The sequence below is a fragment of the Talpa occidentalis genome, unplaced genomic scaffold (genome assembly GCF_014898055.3).
Source record: "Talpa occidentalis isolate TD23 unplaced genomic scaffold, MPIMG_talOcc4v2.1 talOcc4.5, whole genome shotgun sequence".
Lineage (NCBI taxonomy): Eukaryota > Metazoa > Chordata > Mammalia > Eulipotyphla > Talpidae > Talpa > Talpa occidentalis.
This window is the reverse complement of record NW_023604861.1, coordinates 59,883,999-59,907,011: the sequence shown is the minus strand read 5'-3', so window position 1 is coordinate 59,907,011 and position 23,013 is coordinate 59,883,999. Positions and strand designations below refer to the sequence as shown.

Below are 23,013 nucleotides of genomic sequence, written 5' to 3'. Positions count from 1 at the left end.
TATTTATAGTAAATCATGAGTGTACATACAATACAAAAGAAAGGAGCAAGAGACTAAAATTGTTTATATTGTAGTAACCATCTATACTATATATAGTTGAAATGAAAGTCACTCAAATATTTCCCCTTATATTTTAGTCTCTGTTCAAAAAAGTTATTAACTGAATCTACTAAGTAATCTCATTTATCATTTATATTACCACTTTCTCGCTATTACTGTGGATAGTTTCCATAGCAAAAAGACAGAAAAATGATTAAGAGGGAAAACATAAGGAACAAGAGCCATTTAGATATGAAAATTAAACCTAATAGTACAAGACAATAAAGATTATAAAGAAGAAGATAAGGTCATAGGAACAAGATATTTAATACTCAACAAATAAGTATTAATTTTTTAGTTATATTCATTTATTGTGCAGCAGATAGTTTTAGTATTTTCTGATTGACTTTATTAATTTGTCTGTGTCCTAACTGTTGATCCATTCTAAGACTAACATTTATCCTGTTGCTTTGCAAATAATTCATTTTAAGTATGTGCTATTAAATAATGTGATATCATGTTTTGTCATTAAGTAAATGGTAGTCACTGAAAAACAAAATCAGTTAAGTCCTGTTTACTGTCTTTCAGCATCACTGCTGATTTTCTCATACTGGAAGAGAATTGTGTATGATTCCACAAGATTATAATGCTGATAATAGCTATTTCTACATGCCTTTCAGAATCCTTCCCATCTAAATCTCTACCTCAAATTAAAATAAATCCTTAGTATGGAATATTGGCTCCATGAAAAGAAACATGGTAACAATTAGGTGCTTTCACAGATAATTTTTCTTGAAAGCAATGATTTTCTTGCTCATCTATCTGAAAAACATAATGATTTTATAGATTCTGGGAAAGCCCTGATTCCTCCACTTACTTGAATGATCTCTAAAATTCCACAAAGATTAATTCCTTTTGCCTGACACTGTATTGCCTAAATTGTACACCATGATTTTTTGCTAATTGCTATGTGTCTGTCTGCACTTGGTCTTACTCTGGAACCTGTGTTTCCAGTTCACTTGCCCTAAAATTTCTCACTTGTCCCTTTATTTTTGTTTCCTGTGTCAATGAATACCAATTACTGTACACCTTGTTGCATGAGTTAGAAGCTTCGAAATCATTACTGAGTTCTCCCTGTTCCCACTGCTACCTGAGTGACCTAAAAAGCAAATCTCATCACATCACAAGGTGATTAAACCTCTTGAGTGGCTCCTTATAGCCTTCCATATAAAAATGAAATTCTGTAGCATGGCACACACAACCCTCCATGTCATGGCCTCCCTGCCTTTAAAGTATCTTTTTAGTCTTCTCACACTTCATTTGTTTCAAATGTTGAAAATTTACCTGAGCTGTGTATGGGGAATTAAGTGTAGGCTTAGTCTTGTGTGATACACATCAGGTCAAAGTGTTAACAAGGAAACAATATCCCTGCTGAGAATGCTATGGTAGCAGCAATTAGCCAGAAATCCCCTTTGGGTTAAAGCAACTTTGCCTGGGAGAGTTGGGACTAAGGTGTGAGCCTCAATATTCTCACTATTGCCAAACTCTCCAGTTCTTGGTTTAATTTATTAGGAAAAAAGGTATTTTTAATAAACTTACTATAAGCACTTTGCTCATTAATCCAGTGGTTTCTCAAGTGACCTTTCTAAATTTCAACCTCTATCCTCTTTAGCTTACGATATGTGTTTTTTGCATTTTAACATTTTGTAAATATTTGTGTTTAACATTTTAGATTTATTTTTACATTTAAACATGATGCGTGAGAATTGACTTTGGCCTCTTTGTTTTAATTGCCTTTCCACATTGGTGTTTTCAGCTCTGAAATGATTCTTTATCCAGGAAATTTATGATTAAGGGCTTGTTGAACATCTGAAATGTTGGTTCATCTATATAACTTTGTAAAAACTGTAAATTTTTTTTTTTTTTTTTTTTGTGGGACCCTCGCTGGCAGCTGGGGAATGAACCAGCGCTGCAGAGGCTGCGGGCAGCCTCGCAGCCCAGCGCTCAACCACTGCACCACCATACCACCAGGGGAGGTCCAAAACTGTAAACATTTTGCTTCATGCAATGAAGCAAACATTTTGCTTCTAAAATATGTTCTTTTAAAAAGCACTTACTTGGGCATTTAGTTTTTTCACCAGCTGTTTCATTATGAAACTGTCCACATTCATACTTGATGGAAGGTATAGCCCTGAGGTTTTTTAAATGCATGTGTCTGCATATATACCCACTGTCATTCTAAAATGAAATCAATCTTTCTGTTTGCCAGTTAAGAGACAGTCTTGCTGAAGCTTTCAACATATTTTTTAAATAATCAGAAATAAGTGTGACACATCATAGTCTTTGTTTCCATATTTTGCAAAGAAACAGAGAAAAAATATTTTTTTCCCAAAGAAAGTAATAAACCTATTAAGCCTAGATTTAATTTAGAAACTGAACAGATTTTCTATAACATGTTCCTGTTTATTTTTATTTAGCTCTTAAGCTATTCACTTACTTTTATCTTAGGTGATGCAAAAACTTTTTGGATGGAGCTGGAAGATGATGGAAAAATAGACTTCACATTTGAACAAGTGCAAAATGTGCTGCAATCACTGAAACAAAAGATCAAAGATGGATCTGCAACAAATAAAGGTATGAAGATATAAAATCTTTCAGTGGCTAAACATTATCCACTGTCAAAACAGTGTAATTCTATCTCCAGTTCTTTTTATTTTAAAAGTCAAATAATTTGTTAACTAAGAATCTGTCATCAGTTGTACATTTTTTTTAAACGCTCTGCTTCTATAAAAACTTTATATTACACATGGATATTTTGCAAAAGTGGGTAAAGATGATTGCTTTGAATAATAGCTACTGAATTGACCTCTTTTTATCTTGGGCTAACCTGCTCATGTTATCTTTTTTTTTTTCCTTTGTATCTTTTTCTTTGTGGGTGCAGTATTGCCAAGCTCTTGTCTACTCATTGTACAACATTGGGTACATACAAAAAAATATAACAAAAATTACCTATTACTACATCATCTAGAGACAAGTAATTTTTTTTTTTAATACAAAAGTGTGTGAAACTCAGTGATCACCATGGTGATGAGAAAAATGAATAAAAGATCTTTTTCCTGAGTCGCAGGTGAAGACTTGCCTAGGGTTTCTGTGCCTGCCCTCCTGAGGTAGATTACAGTTTATGTGAATTGTCAAAGTCAAAAAAAAAATTACATTAATGTAACAAAGCACTTGATTTGAAGGGAGTATCTGGTAATCTAACATGTATATGTCAAGAGGAATACATTGTTTACATTTAGGGGGCTTTTATGTCTGTGGCCAGTGCAATATTTGTGAGAAATTTGAGAACTAGATCATAAAAAAGTTGTCTTTTTGTGGATATTTAGATCTGAATAATCATCCCACTGTTTTCGCTTCCACTAGAGGCAGCAATAGAAGTTTCGAATAATGGTGTGCTGAGTTCTTCACAACCAACTTTTTTTTTTTATGGTTTACTGGTATCGCTGCAGACTCTGCCTAAAGGCACTAATTCTCTGTTATTTTCTTCTATGTAACTTATCTGTTGCCTGCTTTAAACAGAAATGACCTGAGTACTCTTCTGGAAGCAAAACTTACATTTTTTATAGCAATGAGTTCAGCCATCTAAGTTTTTATTTTTTCTATTTGTTTGCAAGCCTGGTTGGTTGTAAAACATAAGACTTTTTTTGTATGGAAAACTTCATTCTATCAGGACGTGGTTTTCAAGCAAAATTTCCGCCAGACTATTACTTATTTCCCCTCCCCCCCACTGCTTTTAGTACTTTTTGAATGTTCTTTTGACCTTAGTCTGTGATGCACTTGTCCAAACATTTAGTACTCGCTTTCATTTTAATATTCCTTCATGAGTAAGATATATATCTAGATTTGACTCCATTCCACTCCTCACTGAATGACATGGAATAAATAGCTCGACTTCTGAGTCTCAAATTCTTTGTCTCTAATGCAGATAACCATATGAAACTCCTAGGAGTGGTAAAGATTTTTTTTTAAGATTTATTTATGCATACATAAATAAATTAAGATTTATTTATGTATGCGAGTATTATGTCTGGGATATAGGCCGGAGATGCGGGGGATGAGAGGATTCACCAGAGACAGAATGGGAAACAGAACAGGCAGACTGACTGAAATACACTGCTGATGGGAACAGCGGGTGAGACAGGAGAGGTCTGCTGCACCATGTGGGTTGCTCTCTGGCCTTCCGGGGATTGAACTTACGCTGCAGAGGCTGTGGATTGCTTCACAGTGCTGTGCTTAACCCCTTGCACCATCAGGGAGGCCCCAAGTGTTGTAAAGATTAAATGAGATAAAGTATGTAAATTTTTTAGCACACCATGAATAAAGGTGATGCTGCTATTGATTGTTTTCATTCTTTATTCCTTTCCTTAACAGAATACATTCAAGCAATGATTCTAGTGAATGAAGCCGCTATAAGTAACAATTCAACATTGATAAAGGGTATGTACATTTCTAATCCCAATCTAGAGTATTCTCTGGTATTTTCTTGATTCCTAGCAGGCCAGCCTTGATTATGTCAGGTTAACTAAAAGTAAGATAAATGTAAGATCTATATTTGCAAGTTATATCAATGTTTCTCAACTGAAAAATACCAGCCATCCAGAGATAAGTAATACATACCCTACTAAAGCTTCCTCAGGAAGGAATGAGCAAATCTTTCTTTTTTGAAAAATCGTCTAAAAAGGACAAATAGAATTCTAAGACTCAAAACCACTGTAAACCTGCTTTCATAAAGAACAAGACTGAAAAAAATTCTGGTGGAAATATTTAATTTCCACATTTTTATTAGATCATCAGTCTTCCAACTATATAAACAGATACATTTTGGAAGGAACTGATCAGAGATGATACACCAGGACTAGAAAAAAGGAAATTAAAAATCTATCAGAATCACTACCCCATAAACCTTAGTCTATCACTAATTTGCTGAAGTGTTAGGGAAATAAATTTACTAGGTTTTAACTGATAGTACTATAGCAAATTGTAATAATTTTAACAGTCATTATTTGGAGCCTTAAAATTTTAATATCTGAAAATATAGATTAGCATCATTAGTTTATTTTAAAGAAACCTTTTGTTGCTCAAAAGTATCCTCAACTTCAGTAGTTATTGTGTGGCTTTAAAAGAGTATTTTTTTAAGTCTATTTTTTCAGTACCTTTTAATAGCATTTGGGGCCATACAGCAATTTTGTGTAAGAGCCTTTTCAATGCAGGCAGTGGTAAGAGCAACTAATTCTAACTGCTTTTGTTCTTTCTGAAACAATCTTATTTCCCATTGAAAGAAAATGAGTTAATTTCAAAAATCGAAATACTGAATGTTGATAAATATTTTTATATAGATCATTTGAAAGGTAATGGTTTGTCAAAATGTAAGTGTATGTTGGGTGCTGGAAGCCAGCTCCAGCAAACTGTCGTGTCAGGGGTTCCTGCAAGGACGAGACAGCGTAGACGAATCTGAGGGGGTGACGGGAAAGGGAATGAGGAGACACTGACACTTGATCAGGGTGTAAGTATCATCCTGCTGAGGGTCTCAGCAGTACTTTATTTATGTATTTCAAGCAAGTGGCAGTACATAAGCGTTGTGCTTTCAAGTGAAAAACTAACAATTGTGGCATTTTTTCAAAGTCAACCTGGGGTCTCTTGACCTCTTGCAAAGGTGATAATAATTATTGAAACCAGCCTGGGGTTCTTCCATCCCTTGCCGTGGTGATAACAATCATTCTTACATTGTTCTATAAATGCAGTTACCACACAAAATGTCCCCATAACAATCATTTATTTTCCACCACCCAGTAATTGTTCTGTTAATATTAAAACCAGCAAACAACCAAACTTGTATGACTAAAAGCTGACTTCCTTATAAATACTAAGTTACTAATTGATCAAACTTTATAAAATTTCCTAATCTTATTAAAAACATAATTGCCGCTAAAATAAAAAACTTCTTACTCCTATAACTAATCTGTCACATAATTCTAATTTTATAGAAAATAGTAAATCATTAAAAAATCAGAAACCCAAAGAATCCCAGTGCCGCATAAGCTGCACTGACATTTCTCTGACCTCAAACTACAAAGAACAAGTGAAACTCTATTAATTACTTAAAACAGTATTTTTAATTGTCACTCTTCTAATTATTTTGTCAACTAACTACTATCTTTAACTTAATAGCAAAAAAGTTATCCTCCTTCATATGGCCTTTGCCTTAAAAGACCACAAATCTATATCAGAGACTTGGCCGGGAATGTTTACAGCCTTTAGTTCCCAGAAATTTTCAGGTGTGACATATCCCTTATTTTTGTAAGACCAAATTCTGAATCACTGCCTCCAGGCAGAGGATTATTAACTACTCAAAAATGTACTTTTTGTATCACTCAGTGCCATTGTTGTCAAATTAGATATTTAGTAATTGGTCATACAGCATTTGCAGTTTTATTTATAAATGTATATCTTAACAGTTGCCACATGCAGAAAAATTAGCCATAAACAAATAAGAATTTAGCAGGAGTCAGCTATCAAGATTCCTGACTTTTCAGGCATCTGCCCCATGCACGGACCTTTGTCAGAGGGCATGAGCAGCATGGCTCGCGCCAATTGGGCCTCCCTGGTGGCACAGGCGGGCAGTTGAGCGCCGCACTGTGAGGCTGTCCGCAGCCTCTGCAGCGCCAGTTCGATCCCGGCCGGCCAGCGAGAGTCCCACATGGTGCAGCAGACTTCTCTTCTCTTGCCCACTGCTCCCCTTAGCAGTGTATTTCGTCAGTCTGCCTGTTCTGTTCCCCCCCCTCTTTCTCTGGTGAGTCCTCTCACCTTCCCACACATCTGGCCTATACCCTGGTTCTTGTATAAGTGAATAGATCTTTTTGAAAAAAAAAAAAAGTGTGTTTTTCAGTGCTACAACAGTGTTTGTAAATAATTAGGGAGCTGTGTAACTGACACTGTTGGTAAATGCAAGCATTAAAAGCTTTCTAGTAGTAAAGTTTTATATGAGTATTTACTTAAAAAGAACACTGCGACTGGGAGAAACAAAAGAACTTGATATTGAGGTCAAAGTGAGCCATTCTAAATTCAGCCTAGACTCCCCATCTACTGCCTTTATTTTCCTTGCTTGTGTTTATGTCCATAAATATTTGCTGTGTCCCCAAAGGTTTAGATATTGTTTTCTGGAAGGAAATTTATTTAACATTATTTATTAATCATTATTAACTCTTAATATTTCTCCCAATAATTAATTATAAGATTGTTTTTCAGTGAATCTTCTAACTATGTTTATATGTTTTATTCATAGTTGTTATATGGATTTATAGGACTCATGCCAAGAAATTAGCTGGGAAAAAGCAGAAATTCTTAAGTTTGTAATTTATAAAGTTTATTTAATTTTGAATTAGTTATTATAGTTCTCATCAATGTCAGATTTTAAACCTCTTTCTTTACCTTGAGAATTAAAAGAGGGATATTTGTTTTCCAGTTAGCCAAGGAGTAGCCTTGAATTATAGCTTAAACTATTCTTTTATTAAACTTTTATTTTCCTTTTAATAAGGGTGGTCTTCACTAAAGCACATGGTTAAGTGCAGAAAGATAGCAATTAAAAGTCACAAATGGAGAAACAAAAACAGATTATAGTAGAACAATCAGAAAACAAAAAATATATCAACTTTCCATTTTGTAACTTTTTATATAGTCTTCAAGTGTTACATTATTTTTTCATAAAATATAAGAGGAAGTAGGGATAGTTGATGTTCACCTAATTCTGATGTCAGGCCAAACCAAAATTTCTGGAGTAGAAATATCTTCTGAGTTTTTATAGTATCCAACCTTGTTAATATTTTTGAAAATAGTTACATCTTATTTTTTGGTTGTCTTGAAATCTTAATATGTTTGCAGATTTAAGAGTTCCATATATCTCTTAACCAATAAAGATATTATTTAAATAGAATAATGAATGACTTTTAACTTGGTGTACTTGTCACTCATGTTGTATTTCTTTTATGTAGATCATGTGTCTGTGATCCAGAATGTACAGGAAAACAAATCAAATTCATTGCCCTCTTCATCACATAAAGACTGCTTTCCAGATGACTATATATATCTGTATGTATATATGTTAATTTTTTTTATGTTGATGCTTTTGCACCCAGATGGAGATTTACTCTTTCTAATCATTTGATGTAAGAATACATAGAATGTATTTTAAAAGATTCTTTTCCATCACAAGCTTTAAAAGCTATAAATTTTAGTAATTTAAAGATTAAAGATTCATCAGTCCAGTAATGTTATTTATTAATATTCCTAGGTAATCAAGTCTTTTAGTAAAATTTAACTTAAGATGTCTCTTGTATATTATTACAGTACTGAATCTACCAAGTAGGTTACTTTGTTTAACTACAAAATTATTTTTCCTGGATTGTTTCTTTTTAAATAGAGTATCGAAAAGAGTTAAAAGTATTTCATTCAGTGTCAATTTGATTTGTTAAATGCACAGTAAATCTAAATTTGTATAAGGAAGTTTCTGAAAATAGGCAAACTTTTTCTAACCTTCTTTTAATCACTCACTTTATAGTAAAGATTCCCTCGGTTAACTGAATAAAAGGAAAACTGACAGTCTTTATTTTTAGTAGGTAATGCCTGTACTAATCATTTGATGTAAGAGTACATAGAATACATTTTAAATGTTCTGTCCCATCAGAAGCTTTAAAAGCTATAAATTTTAGTGTTTTACATGGGATTAAAGATTCATAGTCCAGGAGTAGGTTATTTGTTAATATCCCTAGCTAAGGGAAATTTCTGAAAGTGTTTGTGTTTAGGGTGGGAAACAGAATTTTTTTTAAAAAAACGCCCCCCAGAAAGAAAGTTCTTAAATTGATTGTCTTAATTGATTTTCTCTTTTAGGTACATATTACATTGACCCCCCCCCCAAAAAAAATTGTAAATGTAAAATTTTTTTCTTTCTAAAAGAATTTACAAGAGTTGCACATAGATATTTTCACATTATTTATATTTACAAATATTATAAATGCTAATTCAGTTTGAGCCCAAAAGACTTATGAACTTATTTTAAAAGGCTCTCAGAGAAAGCTGAGTTCACACTTTTAAAATTATTAACCAATCATATCAGTAACTCAGAAAACATTTGTTTTTTAGAAATTCTGAACTGATAATATAACATAAAATTTGATTGCCTTTAAAACAAATTCAGTAATTTAAAATTGCTGAAATAACATTTTTCATAAAAATTACTGCCAAATAAACGACTTCATCTTATATTTAAATATTGTATTTTTCTTTAATTTTTTTAAAACTTTTTTAAATTGAAGTGCCATTGATTTACATCACTATGTATTTTGGAAGTATAAGCTCTCCCACTTCACTACCATAGTCTATTGTGCTAGCTCCCCAAGAGTTCTCACCTCTCCCCTTCCTCCTCTGGATGCCTCAATTCTATGGTTGGCTTTCAAAGCTTGGTTTTAAAGTTTGTTTTTGTCTAACCCTTTGTTTTTTTCCTCTATATTTCACATATAAGTGACACCAACCAGTATTCATCATTCTAACTTTGGATTATTTTATTTAGCATAATCCCTACCAGCTCCATCCATTTTGCTGCAAATAACATACATTTATTTTTCTTGATCACTGAGGTATTCCATTTTGTATATATGCCACATCTTCTCATCTACTCATCTATTTGGGGGCACGTAGAATGTTTCCATAGCTTGGCCATTGTAAATAGTGCTGAAATAAACATGGAAGTACAGGTTTCCTTTCAAATGAGTGTTTTTATATTCTTTGGATAAATACCTAGAAGTGGAATTGCTGGCTTGTGTGATCAATCCATTTTTAATTTAATTCTGTAGGGATGGGACCAGTCTATATTCCTATCAACAATGTAAAGGGATTCCTTTTTCTCCACAGCCTTGCTAGAACTTGTTGCTTCTGGTCTTTTTGATATGGGCCATTCTCATTGGTGTGAGTGGTATCTCATTGTGATTTTGATTTGCATTTCCCTTATGATAAACATTGAAGAATATTTCATATGCCTGTGGCCATTTGTATGTCTTTGGAGAAGTGCCTGTTTAGTTCCTCTGCTAATTGGGTTGGGTTGTTTTCTTTTTGTTAAGTTGTTTGAGCTCTTTGTAGATCTTTGCCATTAGCCCTTTGTCAGATGTATGGTGTGCAAATGTTTTCTCCTATTCAGTAGGATGTCTCTTTGTTTTAATTATGATTTCTTTCACTGTGCAGAAGTTTTTTAGTTTGATGTAGTTCCAATTGTTTATGTTCTCTTTTGTTTTCCTTGCTGCTGGGGATGAATCCATAAAGACATCACTGAAGCTTATATTGTAGAGTGTTTTGTCTATGTTTTCTTCTGTGTATTTTATGTTTTCAGGCCTTACATGCAAGTCTTTTATCCATTTAGAGTTGATTTTTGCGTATAGCATGACATAATAGCCTAGTTTTGTTCTTTTATATACAGACTATGGTATTTTAACCCTAATTGCAAAAGTTGGTTTTTCCTGTTAATCATCCCCTTTTGATTTAAAATTCATTATCCTAGCTTATCAAAATTCTCTTGAATTTTTAATCTCTTACCTGTTATTTTCTTTCCTTTCTAGCTTTTCATCGCATATGAATACATTAAATAAGCTTTCTAGTCTTTATTATAATCACTGAAAACAATATTGGATAGAACAGAACCAAAGACAAACCTGGCTACTCACCATTAGATACCTCTTTTCATTGTTCTTCAGGAAGTACTGTTAACTGTGTATTTACTTACTTCTACCATTGCCCCAATTACGTTTCTCTCACAAGTTTGAGAAATCATGATTTGCTGCTGTAGCATTCTGTATCATTATGCATTCTATGTGCATTCTATATCATTATGAAACCTTATTAAAAACCTTATCCACAAGGAAAATTAGATTAATTTGTACTTTTCCCATGTAGTCTATGTTGGAAATTCTGTTTTTAAAAATTCCCGTTTACAATGGAATGCAATTCATCTCTAATTCAACTGCTAAGATGTTACCGTTTTTAGCAGTATAGAAGGAGCTCAAGGAATTATGTGAGTAAAGCAAGTCAGAAATATACATAAAGATGTTGTATGTTTCCATATATGTAAGTAAAATAAGGAATCATAGCAAATGAATTGACAGAGCAAAATAATTATGAACTTATACACAATGAGATTTCTGAGGTTAAGAGGGAGCATGAGGGAATAAGGGCCAAAAGAGCAAAAAAAATAAAAGCCACATACTTGGTTGGTCTAGAAATTGTTTGAGATCAATATATTAAATAAGCTTTCTAGTCTTTGTTATTGTCACTGAAAACAATATTGGATAGGACAGGACCAAAGAAAATCTGGCTGACTCACCATTATATACCTCTGTATTTTCTGTACTTTCTGATATATTCCCTTTTTCCCTTTTTAAAAAAAATCAGGCAGCTTTTTCCCATTTCCTACATATTTCAGGTTTTTTCAAGACCATGAAATTTAATTTGTTTGGGCTTAAAAATCTTAAACTAGCTTTCTAACACCCCCTTTTTAACTACCACATACCTCAGTGTCTCCTTTTCATTTTTATATTATCTTTCCAGTTTGAGAGCAGTACAAAGGCAAATTATTTTTGAGCTCTTCTCCATTATCAGTTAGCCTTGAGATAACTTCTCTCATATGTTAAGACCAATATGTTACATTCATGATTGCTCTTTTCCTTTTGTACTTACTCTTTTTGAAAATCTGAGCTTCTCAGATAATTAAGTTGGTTTCTCTTACTGCTCTCTCATCTCATAGGATTACTTGTGATTGTATAATCAGAATTTCATTTCCTGAATTGCAATTCCTGTGCTGTATTTCTACTTAGAGACTTGGCCTATAAGATCATACCTAACTTTGAGTTGAACTTTCTAGATCTTTGTAGGTGAAGGAACATGTTTAATTAGGCTTAAGATTTTCCTTTTTTCTCAATTAAGAATTCTAAGACCACGTGTTGTTCTTGACCAGAACACAAATGCCCAAAGGAGACTGCTTTTAAATATGTACATACATAATCATGTAGGAGTTCAGGAACATAAAATGTAACACAGCAGACTGTATAGGCACCGGAGTTGGAACTGGGAAGTCAGTACTTGAGGTCAGAGACCACATTACTTAGCTCTACTTCTCTCCATCTGTTATCAGTTGGTTTTTATGTTCTCATGGTTAAATACTACATAACCTAATATATCACTTCATTATATATATTTTTATATTTTATATAAATTCTTTAGTGAGATTATAAATAACCCAATATGAATACTTCAACCAGCAGCTTTGTGTATACTGAAATTCAAATGGCCATTTTTCAGAAGATGATTAAAGGAAAAGACTGCACAGAAAACAAATCTGTCTGTTATGCTGTTTAAATAAACATAGTATACATTCTTCTCTTTAAATGTTTACCTTCAGATGTCATATAGAATAGAATGACTTTTACCTTGGATTTGCCAAAAGCTAGAAAATCACTTGGCAGTCTCTAAAACCATGTTCTGCCTTAAGTTCAAGATGTCTAATGACAAAACAGTTCCCAGATCACATACAAATTGTTCTCAGCACCTACCCCAAAACTGGCTAATATATACAGACAACACCAGATAAAATACTTACCTGCTTATAATCATATTTACCTACTTATCCTTTGTTTACCTCAAACATTTTTATTATTTTTTTTGAGAACCAGTAACTTGGTTTACAACACTATGCATAGAATAGGCTTTCTTTTGTTTTATTTCAGTAAAGACAGATAAATCTTTCTCCCCCATAAAATGGGATTGAAATTAGCCTACTTTACCTGAGACTTGTAGTAAGTTACTTTTCTTTTGCATGGTTTTGTGCTTCTTGTTTACTAGTCTTAAATATGCCAACTTTATGTTGCCCAGTAACTTCAGCCTTACACCTCTTAATTTTTATTAAATTAATGACCAGAAGAATACTTAACTTTCTTGAAATCCTGAATTCCAAAATACAGATTTACTGGCATGTTTTCTGTCAGATTTATTCTTCAGTAGTTCTAATTGTATGTTATTCTAGCAATGAGTAATTTGGAGCTTTTAACTACACATAAGAAAGTTATTTTAAAGTATATTGTAAACTGTAAACTACTATACAAACTTTAGTTATTACTTAAGAACTAAGGATAGGGCCTCCCCGGTGGCACAGCAATTGAGCGCTGGGTTGTGAAGCTGCCCGCAGCCTTGCTACGCGGGTTCGATCCCCGCCTGCTCCCCGGCCACTGGAGGAGGGTCCCGCATGTCGCGCAGACCTCTCCTGCCGCCCGCTGCTCCCCTCAGCAGTGTACTTCGGTCCTTCTGCCTGCTCTGCTTCCTGCGCTGGTAAATTCTCTCACCCTCCCGTGCTTCTGACTGTACCCAGTGCTTGTATGTATAAACAAACAAGCAAACAAATAAATAAATAAACCTTTAAAAAAAAAAACAAAAAGAACTAAGGATAACCCAGATACTTACCTATCTGAGTTAATCCCTTCATATTTGGAGAGCTTTGTGAGTCACAAATTAGTATTTCATATTCACCTTCCCCAAGAAAAACAAAACTGGAACCAAAAAAGATCATAGTTGAAGTAGGACAAATCAATAATGATATTTGGAAAAAAGGATGCCATAGAAACCAATCTGAAGCAAAACTTATTTAATTAAATCAAAAGGATGCCATAGAAACCAATCTGAAGCAAAACTTATTTAATTAAATCAAGTCAAAAAAACCAACATGTTGGTATAAGAATTGATAGTTACATCAAGAACCAGAATGAGCCCAAAAAATAGAACTTGTTAATGTCTGTTTAAGAACATTGAAGATGATTAAGTTAGTGGTCAAAACTGCAAAAGTAGGACTCTTTATTAAGCAAATGACTCTGAAGTTTACTGAATAAGAAGTTTACTGAATAAGAAGTTTTTCATTTAGAAAATTTAAGCTACGTTTTTGTGGTATATCAGAATTGATTCAAGATGAAATTGGACTTCTAAACCATAGAAAAATTAATTACAAAATTAGAACCCTGGGGAAAAAATAGAAAATAATAATGATTACTTGTCTTTCCATTTATTATGTCTATTGAAAAAATTATTTACACTTTTTTTCTAAGTACTTCATTTTCTACCTAGAATGTAATTCCTTGAGATCATAGAACTCTCATCATTGTTACCATAGCACCTGGGCAATATAGCAGGCACTCAAGAAATCTTTGATGGAAGAAATCTTTGATGAATGAATGAAGGAACCAACAAACCCCCAGTGGGAAAATGGATGAGGCATATAAATAGAGAGTTCATCAAAGGAAAAAAAAAGACCTGTAGACATAAAATTATGCTTAAGCTCCCTATAAGGTAGAGAAAAACAAATTTAAGAGATAATAAAATACTTTTTGTTTCATCTATCAAATAAATTAAAAATTTATAAATAAGATTCTGTTAGAACAACATTCATAGATACTTGTGCATATGAAATTGGTCTATCATTTTTGGAAAGCTTGATTAAAATGTGTGTACCTCCTAGCAACATAATTGTGATCTCTAAATGTCATTTCTCATTAAATTAGTCCCTTAGACTTGTGACTATGCAAAAAAACTATCAAATACAAGGAGCAAGTTTCACAGAACTCAAAGGAGCCAAAAATGGCACATTGGTGAACATCAAAAGAAATCACTGTGATTGATTTAACTATTAAATATATTAAGAAAAAAAACAGTGGGTTCATAATACCACTTAAAAAGTCAGTCACTATGGTGACAGTGACTTGGTGGTGGAAATTTTATGGGGATTATATCAGAGAGGAGAAATAAAACATTGTACAAAAATGAACAACATTGTAAAAATATATATATATAGAAATAAGTATATTTTTAAAAATCTGTCATGTTGGTAGTTGCTAGATTACAGCACAGCATTCTGGATACTAGTAGATAAAGGAAAATCAAGCATTTATCCTGCTGTTACTGTACTAACTATTTCAGAATAGCCTAAGAATTGGTGAGAGAATTACTTTTTTTTTTTTTTAAAGGGAGACAGTAGCTCAACTCCCCTTGATCCTTTTTTTTTTTTTTTTAAAGATTTATTTTTATTTATTTATACAAGCACTGGGTACTGCCAGAAGCACGGGAGGATGAGAGAATTCACCAGAGTCAGAGCAGGGAGCAGAGCAGGCAGAAGGACCGAGGTACACTGCTGAGGGGAGCAGCGGGCGGCAGGAGAGGTCTGCGGGCCATGTGGGACCCTCCTCCGGGGGCCGGGGAGCAGCCGGGGATCAAACCGGCGCTGCAGAGGCTGCGGGCAGCTTCGCAACCCAGTGCTCAACCGCTGAGCCACCGGGGGGGCCCGAGAGAGAATTACTTTTTAAAAGAATTCTAGGCAGAAAATGCAGTAGAAATGATAGAATCAAAAGATGGTTATTTTTGCATTTCTATCAACGAATCAGAAATGGTATTCTTGTGAAATGCAATAAAACATAGCAATTACTATAAAAACTTCTAAACTTTTCAAGTTTTTTATTTACTGCGAATTGGTAGCAAACCATTGGGGATTGGCACCACTACAATTTGAATATTGTCCTAGACAATAATCATGAGTGCATGCCAAAACTGTTAAGTGAAAGATTCATGAGGAGATTTAAATGGATAGATTTGACTGAACACACCCAAACCCACTTATAGCATCACTGTAAATGAACAGTCAAACATTGTGTGTCTCCTTATGTGATGTAGTAGAATATTCATAGCATCACCTATGAATTCCCACCACAAGCCAACAGTCAAATTTCCATTTAATCAAATTTCTAGAAAATACTGATGGTTTATGGGGGGATGCAAGGGATAGAGGAATAAGTTAAGCAACAGTATCATAAGGAAGGCTTCTGCCAAATTCAGGAATGTGGGAAATGCCATAACGATAAATGACACAATTTATTCAACTTCAACAAATAAATACCATAAAGTGAGGAGGGAGGGGGTACTGCTACAATGTTTAAAGAGACATTAAAGACATCCGAGTCAAATACAATATGTGGGATTTGAATTCTGATTCAAATAAATTTTCAAGTCAGGGAAATGTAAAGGTGAGTCAATGAGAGTATATTTTTAAAAGTCCATGTTCAAGTAGATGTAATGTCTGGAATTTGCTTTAAAATATTTTAGGGTGAGCAAGGCCATGAGAGGAGAATAGATGAAACAAATAGGCAAATGTTTGGGCCTCCCTGGTGGCATAAGGGGTTGAGATGCAACACTATGAAGTTATCCACAGCCACTGCAACAAGAGTTGTATCCTGACCAGGGAGATGACCCACATGTCCCAGCAGACCTCTCCTGACTTGCCTGCTACTCCCCTCATCAGTGTATTTCAGTAAATCCACCTGTTCTATTCCCCACTCTGTCTCTGGTGAATCCTCTCTCACACACACACACCCCCTATCTCTGTTCTGTACCACAGTTTTTGTAAGCATAAATTAATTTTTTTTTAAAAAACCAAATAGGCAAATGTTTAATTACTAAAGTTTGGTGTGACAAGTGTCAGAGATAAACATAGCCAAACATTAGGTGGTGAAAACACTTGTTTAGTAACTACTGATAGAAGAAATTGCTGAGCTCCTCCTGAATTGTGATAAGGGGACAGGCATTTTAGATTGAGGACATGGGGAAGGAGGAATAGAAGGGGCCCAAGTGAAAAATTGCAGAGTTGAATTGAATGACCATGAGGCCACCTCTGTGTGCTGTTAGCAATTAATGAAGTTAGGATTCTGTTCTCCAACGTACACTGAAGGACAGAGGCTCTATCCTTCCTGGTAATTACCTTTCAAAGGAATGACTTTCAGATACTTGGAGAAAGATACTCCTCATTTGTAGGAGAAACATGTATATCTCAGAGGGACTGAGGAAATATTGACGTTATAAGCATTTTTTACTAAATACTGTAAGAAAGGATGGTCAGAGGATCATCTTTAGGTGCTGGCAAGAAGAAACAGTAAATTGTCCTGGAAGCCTTCAACTTTATTTTTTTTATTTCTTAATTTTTGATGTCTTCTAGTCTAATTTATTAGCACATGGGTCATTCTAGCCTTTCCCCTTTGCATATGTATATACCTCCCCCCCCCCATTGAGAAACCAGGCTGCCGCCATCCATATTCCCATTTACTTATTCAATTCCAGGATACATGTATAGGAATATTAAAATTTTACCTCCATGGAAAACTTTTATGTACTAGAACATACATAATATACATAGTACATGTGTGCAGTTCCATTATCTGTATTCTTATAGTTCACACTTATTTCCAAAATAAGATAGGTAGCATCTTCCCAGTACCTCTTCAGTGAGGTTGTTCATGTATTTGGGTTGTTTTTGTTGTTGTTTTTTTTTTAATTTTTATTTTATGTATTTTTTACATCATTTTTCATTTTTTGTACAATGTATGCATTTTCATCTTGGTTATCACCCCCATAATAGGCAAGGCAGCCTTCAACTTTATTTTTATTTATTTATTAAAGATTTATTTATTTTTTTATACAAGCACTAGGTACAGTCAGAAGCACAGGAGGGTGAGAGAATTCACCAGAGCCAGAGCGGGTAGCAGAACAGGCAGACTGATGAAACACACTGCTGAGGGGAGCAGCGGGCACGGCAGGAGAGGTCTGTGCGCCATGTGGGACCCTCGCCAGCTGGCCGGGGATCGAACCGGCCCTGCAGAGGCTGCAGGCAGCTTTGCAGCCCAGCGCTCAACCGCTGCGCCACCGGGGAGGCCCCAGCCTTCAACTTTAATAGGCACTTTATTGGGGAACTGGGCTCATCATAGAGATACCACCTTATGCCTTGGTTATCAATGCAGAAGTTTGGAAAGGCTCATTAGGTGCCTTTCTTACAGTTCTCACAAATACATAGGGACCCAATAGATCAGTCTTTTTTTATGAGAGAAATACATTCATGTATATTTAAATGTTTTATTAATAAAGTTAGCTTTTAATGTATATTTCTGTTGACCTAGTAATTCCTTTTTTTAAATTTTTAATCTTAAAATAAAACACATTTGCAAGACTTTAGTCATTTATAAACTCCAAATTGTTAGCAAAGGTTTTAAAGTACTACAGCTTGTCTTAGAAGGTTTCCCCATCATTAAAATTTCTTGTAGCTACTTTCAGGGACCTTAATGACTACAGCGTATTTAAGGCTCGTAATATGGCTGTGCTATTGCCAGTTTTTTCTGAATTTCTGCAAACGCATCCAGGTAGGTAGATTTACCAACTGGCTTAATTCCTCTTAAAACAATGTATCGTGAGGTAGTAATCAAGAATTTGGTTAAGAATTTATGTAGAGGGGCCTCCCCTGGTGGCGCATGCGGTTGAGCGCAGCGCTGTGAAGCTGTCCACAGCCTCTGCAGCGTGGGTTCGGTCCTGGCCAGCCGGCGAGGGTCCCACGTGGCGCAGCAGACCTCTCCTGTCTCACTCGCTGCTCCCCTCAGTAGTGTATTTCGTCAGTCTACCTGTTCTCTTCCCCGCTGTCTCTGCTGCGTCCTCTCACCCTCATGCGCGTCTGGCCTGTACCCCGGTTCTTGTATAAATAAATAAACCCTAAAAAAAAAAATTTATGTAGAGGATGTTCAAACAGAAATATTGGAAACATGTCTCCAACATTAAAAGATTTGTAAATAAGTTATAACACTAAATTATAGTATTAGATTGTCAGAAATCCAAAAGTATCAAAAGCTGTTGATGGAGGAGGCTCTGTAAAAGTAAGCTTTCTCATAAATTGCTGGAGGGGCTAGCCCCATGGATAGCAATTTGTCAAATTAAGTAAGACCTTGTACTTTTGTTTCTGGGAGTATTTTCTTTTTCTTTTTTTTAAAGATTTATTTATATGTAAATAAATAAATCTTTATTTATTTATAAATAAATAAATCTTTATTTATTTATTTATTTATTTATTTATACAAGCACTGGGCACAGTCAGAAGCACGGGAGGGTGAGAGAATTCACTGAGCCAGAGCTGGGAGCAGAGCAGGCAGAAGGACCAAAGTACACTGCTGAGGGGAGCAGCAGGCGGCAGGAGAGGTCTGCATGCCATGCGGGACCCCCCTCCTGTAGCCGGGGATCAAACTGGCGCTGCAGAGGCCGCGGGCAGCCTCTCAACCCAGTGCTCAACCGCTGCACCACCAGGGAGGCCCTCTGGGAGTATTTTCTACAGGAACATCTTTACATGTATAAAGTTGTTAGGTACAAGGTTATTCATTACATCCTGAGTTGTAAGTGCAAGAGATTGGAAACAGTAGAGAACTTAGGTAAACTGGATATTATGGGAGATTCACTATATAGCTGGAGAACAGGAACATTGTATCTGTGCATTCTGTATAGTAGCAGCTAGCTACCTGTACCTTTAAATCTGAATTAACTGACATTAAATAAAATGTAAAATTTAGTTCTTTGGTTTTTCTAGCCACATTCAAAAATGAATTGAGACTACCTACTTGGACAGTACAGACAGAACGTTTCCATGAACAAAGTTGTATCGGACAGTGCTTTGTGTAGTGTGTATAAAAATTATATTTAAGATGCTAGGTGAATTGCATTTATAGAAAAAAAGTTTAGTTGGTACAGCTGTTGAAGAGAAATAGCATAAAAGATTCTTGAATTGGTTTTTAACTAGCCTTTACTGTTTTTTTTTTTTTTAAAGATTTATTTTTTATTTATTTATACATGCACTGGGTACAGTCAGAAGTGCGGAGGGTGAGAGAACTCACCAGAGCCAGAGCGGGGAGCAGAGCAGGCAGAAGGACCGAAGTACACTGCTGAGGGGAGCAGCGGGCGGCAGGAGAGGTCTGCGCGCCATGTGGGACCCTCCTCCGGTGGCCGGGGAGCAGCCGGGGAGCAGCCGGGGAGCAAACCGATGCCGCAGGGGCTGTGGGCAGCTTCGCAACCCAGTGCTCAACCGCTGCGCCACCAGGGAGGCCCAAGCCTTTACTGTTTTTTGCAGGCAAGAAGCTTGAGCCAAGCATGCCTAAAATGTAACCTTCCTTAACTCATTATTGAGTGCATGGGCTAAATTTGCTGGGTGCTATAGCACAAAGTTATAGCAGTAATCAGAGTTTTTAAAAAATTCTGAACTTAGGTAGTGATAAATAAAAAGACATTTTATGTTTGTCCTTTTCCCCGGTACTTAGCTTCGAAAACCCTTGGAATCTCCTGAGCGATGAGTGTCTTTCATGTACTAATGAAGTGATACTTGGTAAGGACTCCCAGTTTAGCTTCAGGAAGGGACTGGTTGCTTGATGACAAATTCAAAACTTATAATCCTATCTTCCCCACTTCCAGAGAGGGGAGAAGGGTTGGAGATTGAGATAATCATCAGCGGTCAATGATTGAAGAGAGAAAGAGAGAGAGAGAGAGAAAGAAATGAAACCTCCATAAAACCTCTCTAAACAATTTCCCAGGGCTTCCTGGTTGGTAAACACTTTGAGGTATTATGAGGAGGATGTTTATGGACAGGGCATGGAGCCTTGCCTTATATATCTCTTCCATTTGGCTGTTCCTCAGTTCTTTTATTATAACCTGGCAATATTATTTAAAGTGCTTTCCTAAGTTCTATGGCTCATTTTAGAAATTTATCACACCGAGGATCCTCCAGGTCAGTCAGAAGTATGGGTGGCACTTGTATTTGGCATCTGAAGTGAAGATCTTATGGGACTGGGTCCTTTCATTTGTGGAATCTGTCACTGATTCCAGGTGTACGGTGTCAGAATTCAACTGTTTTGGACATTGAATTGAAGAAATGATGTCGAGATGGGGAAATAAACATGATATAACCCTTATGGTTGCAGTACATAATGACATGTTTATTTCAGAGTCTGGTATATTTTAGTGTTGTCTAAGAAGATAATCAGAACTAATTAACACCTTAATGTGCAGTGTTTTTTTTTAAAAAGGGAATTTTACTGTGTTTGAGATACTAATAAATAATTAATTTTAAACAGATCTACAAAAAATAAGGGAACCTCCCCTTTGGAAAATAAAGTTGCAGACTTTAGAGACAAAGAATCACCTTTGAGTTTGTGTTACCAAAATCATGATTGCTCTTGTGCCTGTCTGATGAAAATGCCGTCAATCTTCAGAGGAGAAAACCCTCTGCAGCTACCAATCAAATGCCACTTCCAAAGAAGACATGCAAAGACAAACTCTCATTCTTCAGCACTCCACGTGAGTTATAAAGCCCCTTGTGGAAGGAGTCTACGAAACATGGAGGAAGTTTTTCGTTACCTGCTTGAGACAGAGTGTAACTTTTTGTTTACAGATAACTTTTCTTTCAATACCTATGTTCAGTTGACTCGGAATTACCCAAAGAAAGAAGAAGTTGTTTCTGATGTGGATATTAGCAATGGAGTGGAATCAGTGCCTATTTCTTTCTGTAATGAAATTGACAATAGAAAACTTCCACAGTTTAAGTACAGAAAGACGATGTGGCCACGAGCATATTATCTAAACAACTTTTCCAACATGTTTACTGATTCATGTGACTGTTCTGAGGGCTGCGTAGACATGTGAGTAGAAAAACATGGCATTTCAAAAAATCCTCTGAATGTAAGGGCACTTGTCAAGAAGTCCTTGTATTAATTTGTTTAAAACCTGTTCACTAAGTACCTAAAATGGAAAGATATACCCTCGCACTAACAGTAGAAAACTCTGCCAAAAATTGTAGTAATTTGAAAATTGTTTCTTCCAAAGATAGTATTTTTTTGATGTAGTACCATAAGCATATGTCATTATAGCTAATGCTGTGAAATAGTACTAGACACTATGACAAGTGTTTTATGTACATTTTCTTGTTTAATCTTCTTGAAATCCCATGAGACAGGTAGTAATATTTCCTTGTTACAAGTGAGGAAGTCAAGAAGCCAATTAAATCTTTGAAAACTGTTTTAAGGGTGAATAATGTTTGTACATGTATTTGTATGTATGCATATAGAGAGTTACATTGGATTATATATACATTTAATTTAATGTAAATTTGGCTATTTGGTCTAGGCAAAAGAAAATGAGTGAGACAAGGAGACATAGTTTTATAGCTTATAATTCATTTTTGCCATCTTGTCAGCTGGAGTATAAGGTGATATGCATACATTTGCTGCTTCCTCAATTTGGCTCAGTCCTTTAGGCCTTTGAAAGAAGAAACTTCTCACTTAATTTTTATGTTTAAAAATTAAGTTTGGTTTTCTTAAACATTGCCTCTAAATATAATCCAGCTACATCTGACCAAGCCTAGTCTCTTTCAATACTGGAGAAAAAAAAAAAAAAAAAAAAACCAGTTGTTGGATAAAATTTTATGTTATGACCAGATTATAGATTTTTTTTTTTTTTTTTTTTTTTTTTTTTTTTTTTATGTGGGACCCTTGCCGGTGGCTGGGGATTGAACTGGCACTGCGGAGGCTGTGGGCAGCCTAGCAACCCAGCGCTCAACCACTGTGCCACCAGGGGAGGCCCTATAGAATTTTTTAAAGAGTAATTTTGACTACATGTTATTTTTGCCTTCAGACTATAGAAACTAATATTCATATAACATGTATCACTAGTACACATACTTTTCATCTATTGGGGAAAAATTACAATAGAAATTTAAAAAGTAAGCAAAGGGTTTCAAACCTACTGAGATCTGGAAATGGACTATCTCCAGGTAGTCTACTCCTTACAGAATAGAAATTAAGCATGAATGGAAAAGAGTGGACACTGAGCTCTCCAGGGGACTAGAAACAGGGACGTGCACAAGACTTATCAGGATCTGGAATTGTATTAGCAATAGGCAGGTTTAGTGCTGTGAAAACCATAGGTGAGACCTAGAGTAATGGGGAAAGCAGCTAACAGGGAAGTACATAGGCATAAACCCCATATAGTAGTATGATTTTA

General features: G+C 35.3%; 1 protein-coding gene and 1 non-coding gene across 11 annotated transcripts in view; one reads left to right on the top strand and one right to left on the bottom strand.

Moving 5' to 3' along the window:
* Positions 1–23,013, top strand: part of SETDB2 (SET domain bifurcated histone lysine methyltransferase 2) — a 90,269-nt gene that overhangs the window by 12,901 nt on the left and 54,355 nt on the right. For all 10 annotated transcript variants that reach the window (XM_054701286.1, XM_037527282.2, XM_054701278.1 and 7 more), the window contains 4 exons: positions 2,548–2,673; positions 4,471–4,536; positions 8,088–8,184; positions 21,090–21,653. In XM_054701286.1, coding sequence (XP_054557261.1) covers positions 2,548–2,673; positions 4,471–4,536; positions 8,088–8,184; positions 21,090–21,653 — 853 coding nt within the window. The remainder of the gene's footprint in view (positions 1–2,547; positions 2,674–4,470; positions 4,537–8,087; positions 8,185–21,089; positions 21,654–23,013) is intronic.
* On the bottom strand, positions 18,247–18,374 carry LOC119260037 (small nucleolar RNA SNORA33). Its single transcript, XR_005128677.1, has one exon. It is a non-coding gene; the product is annotated as a small nucleolar RNA SNORA33 (small nucleolar RNA).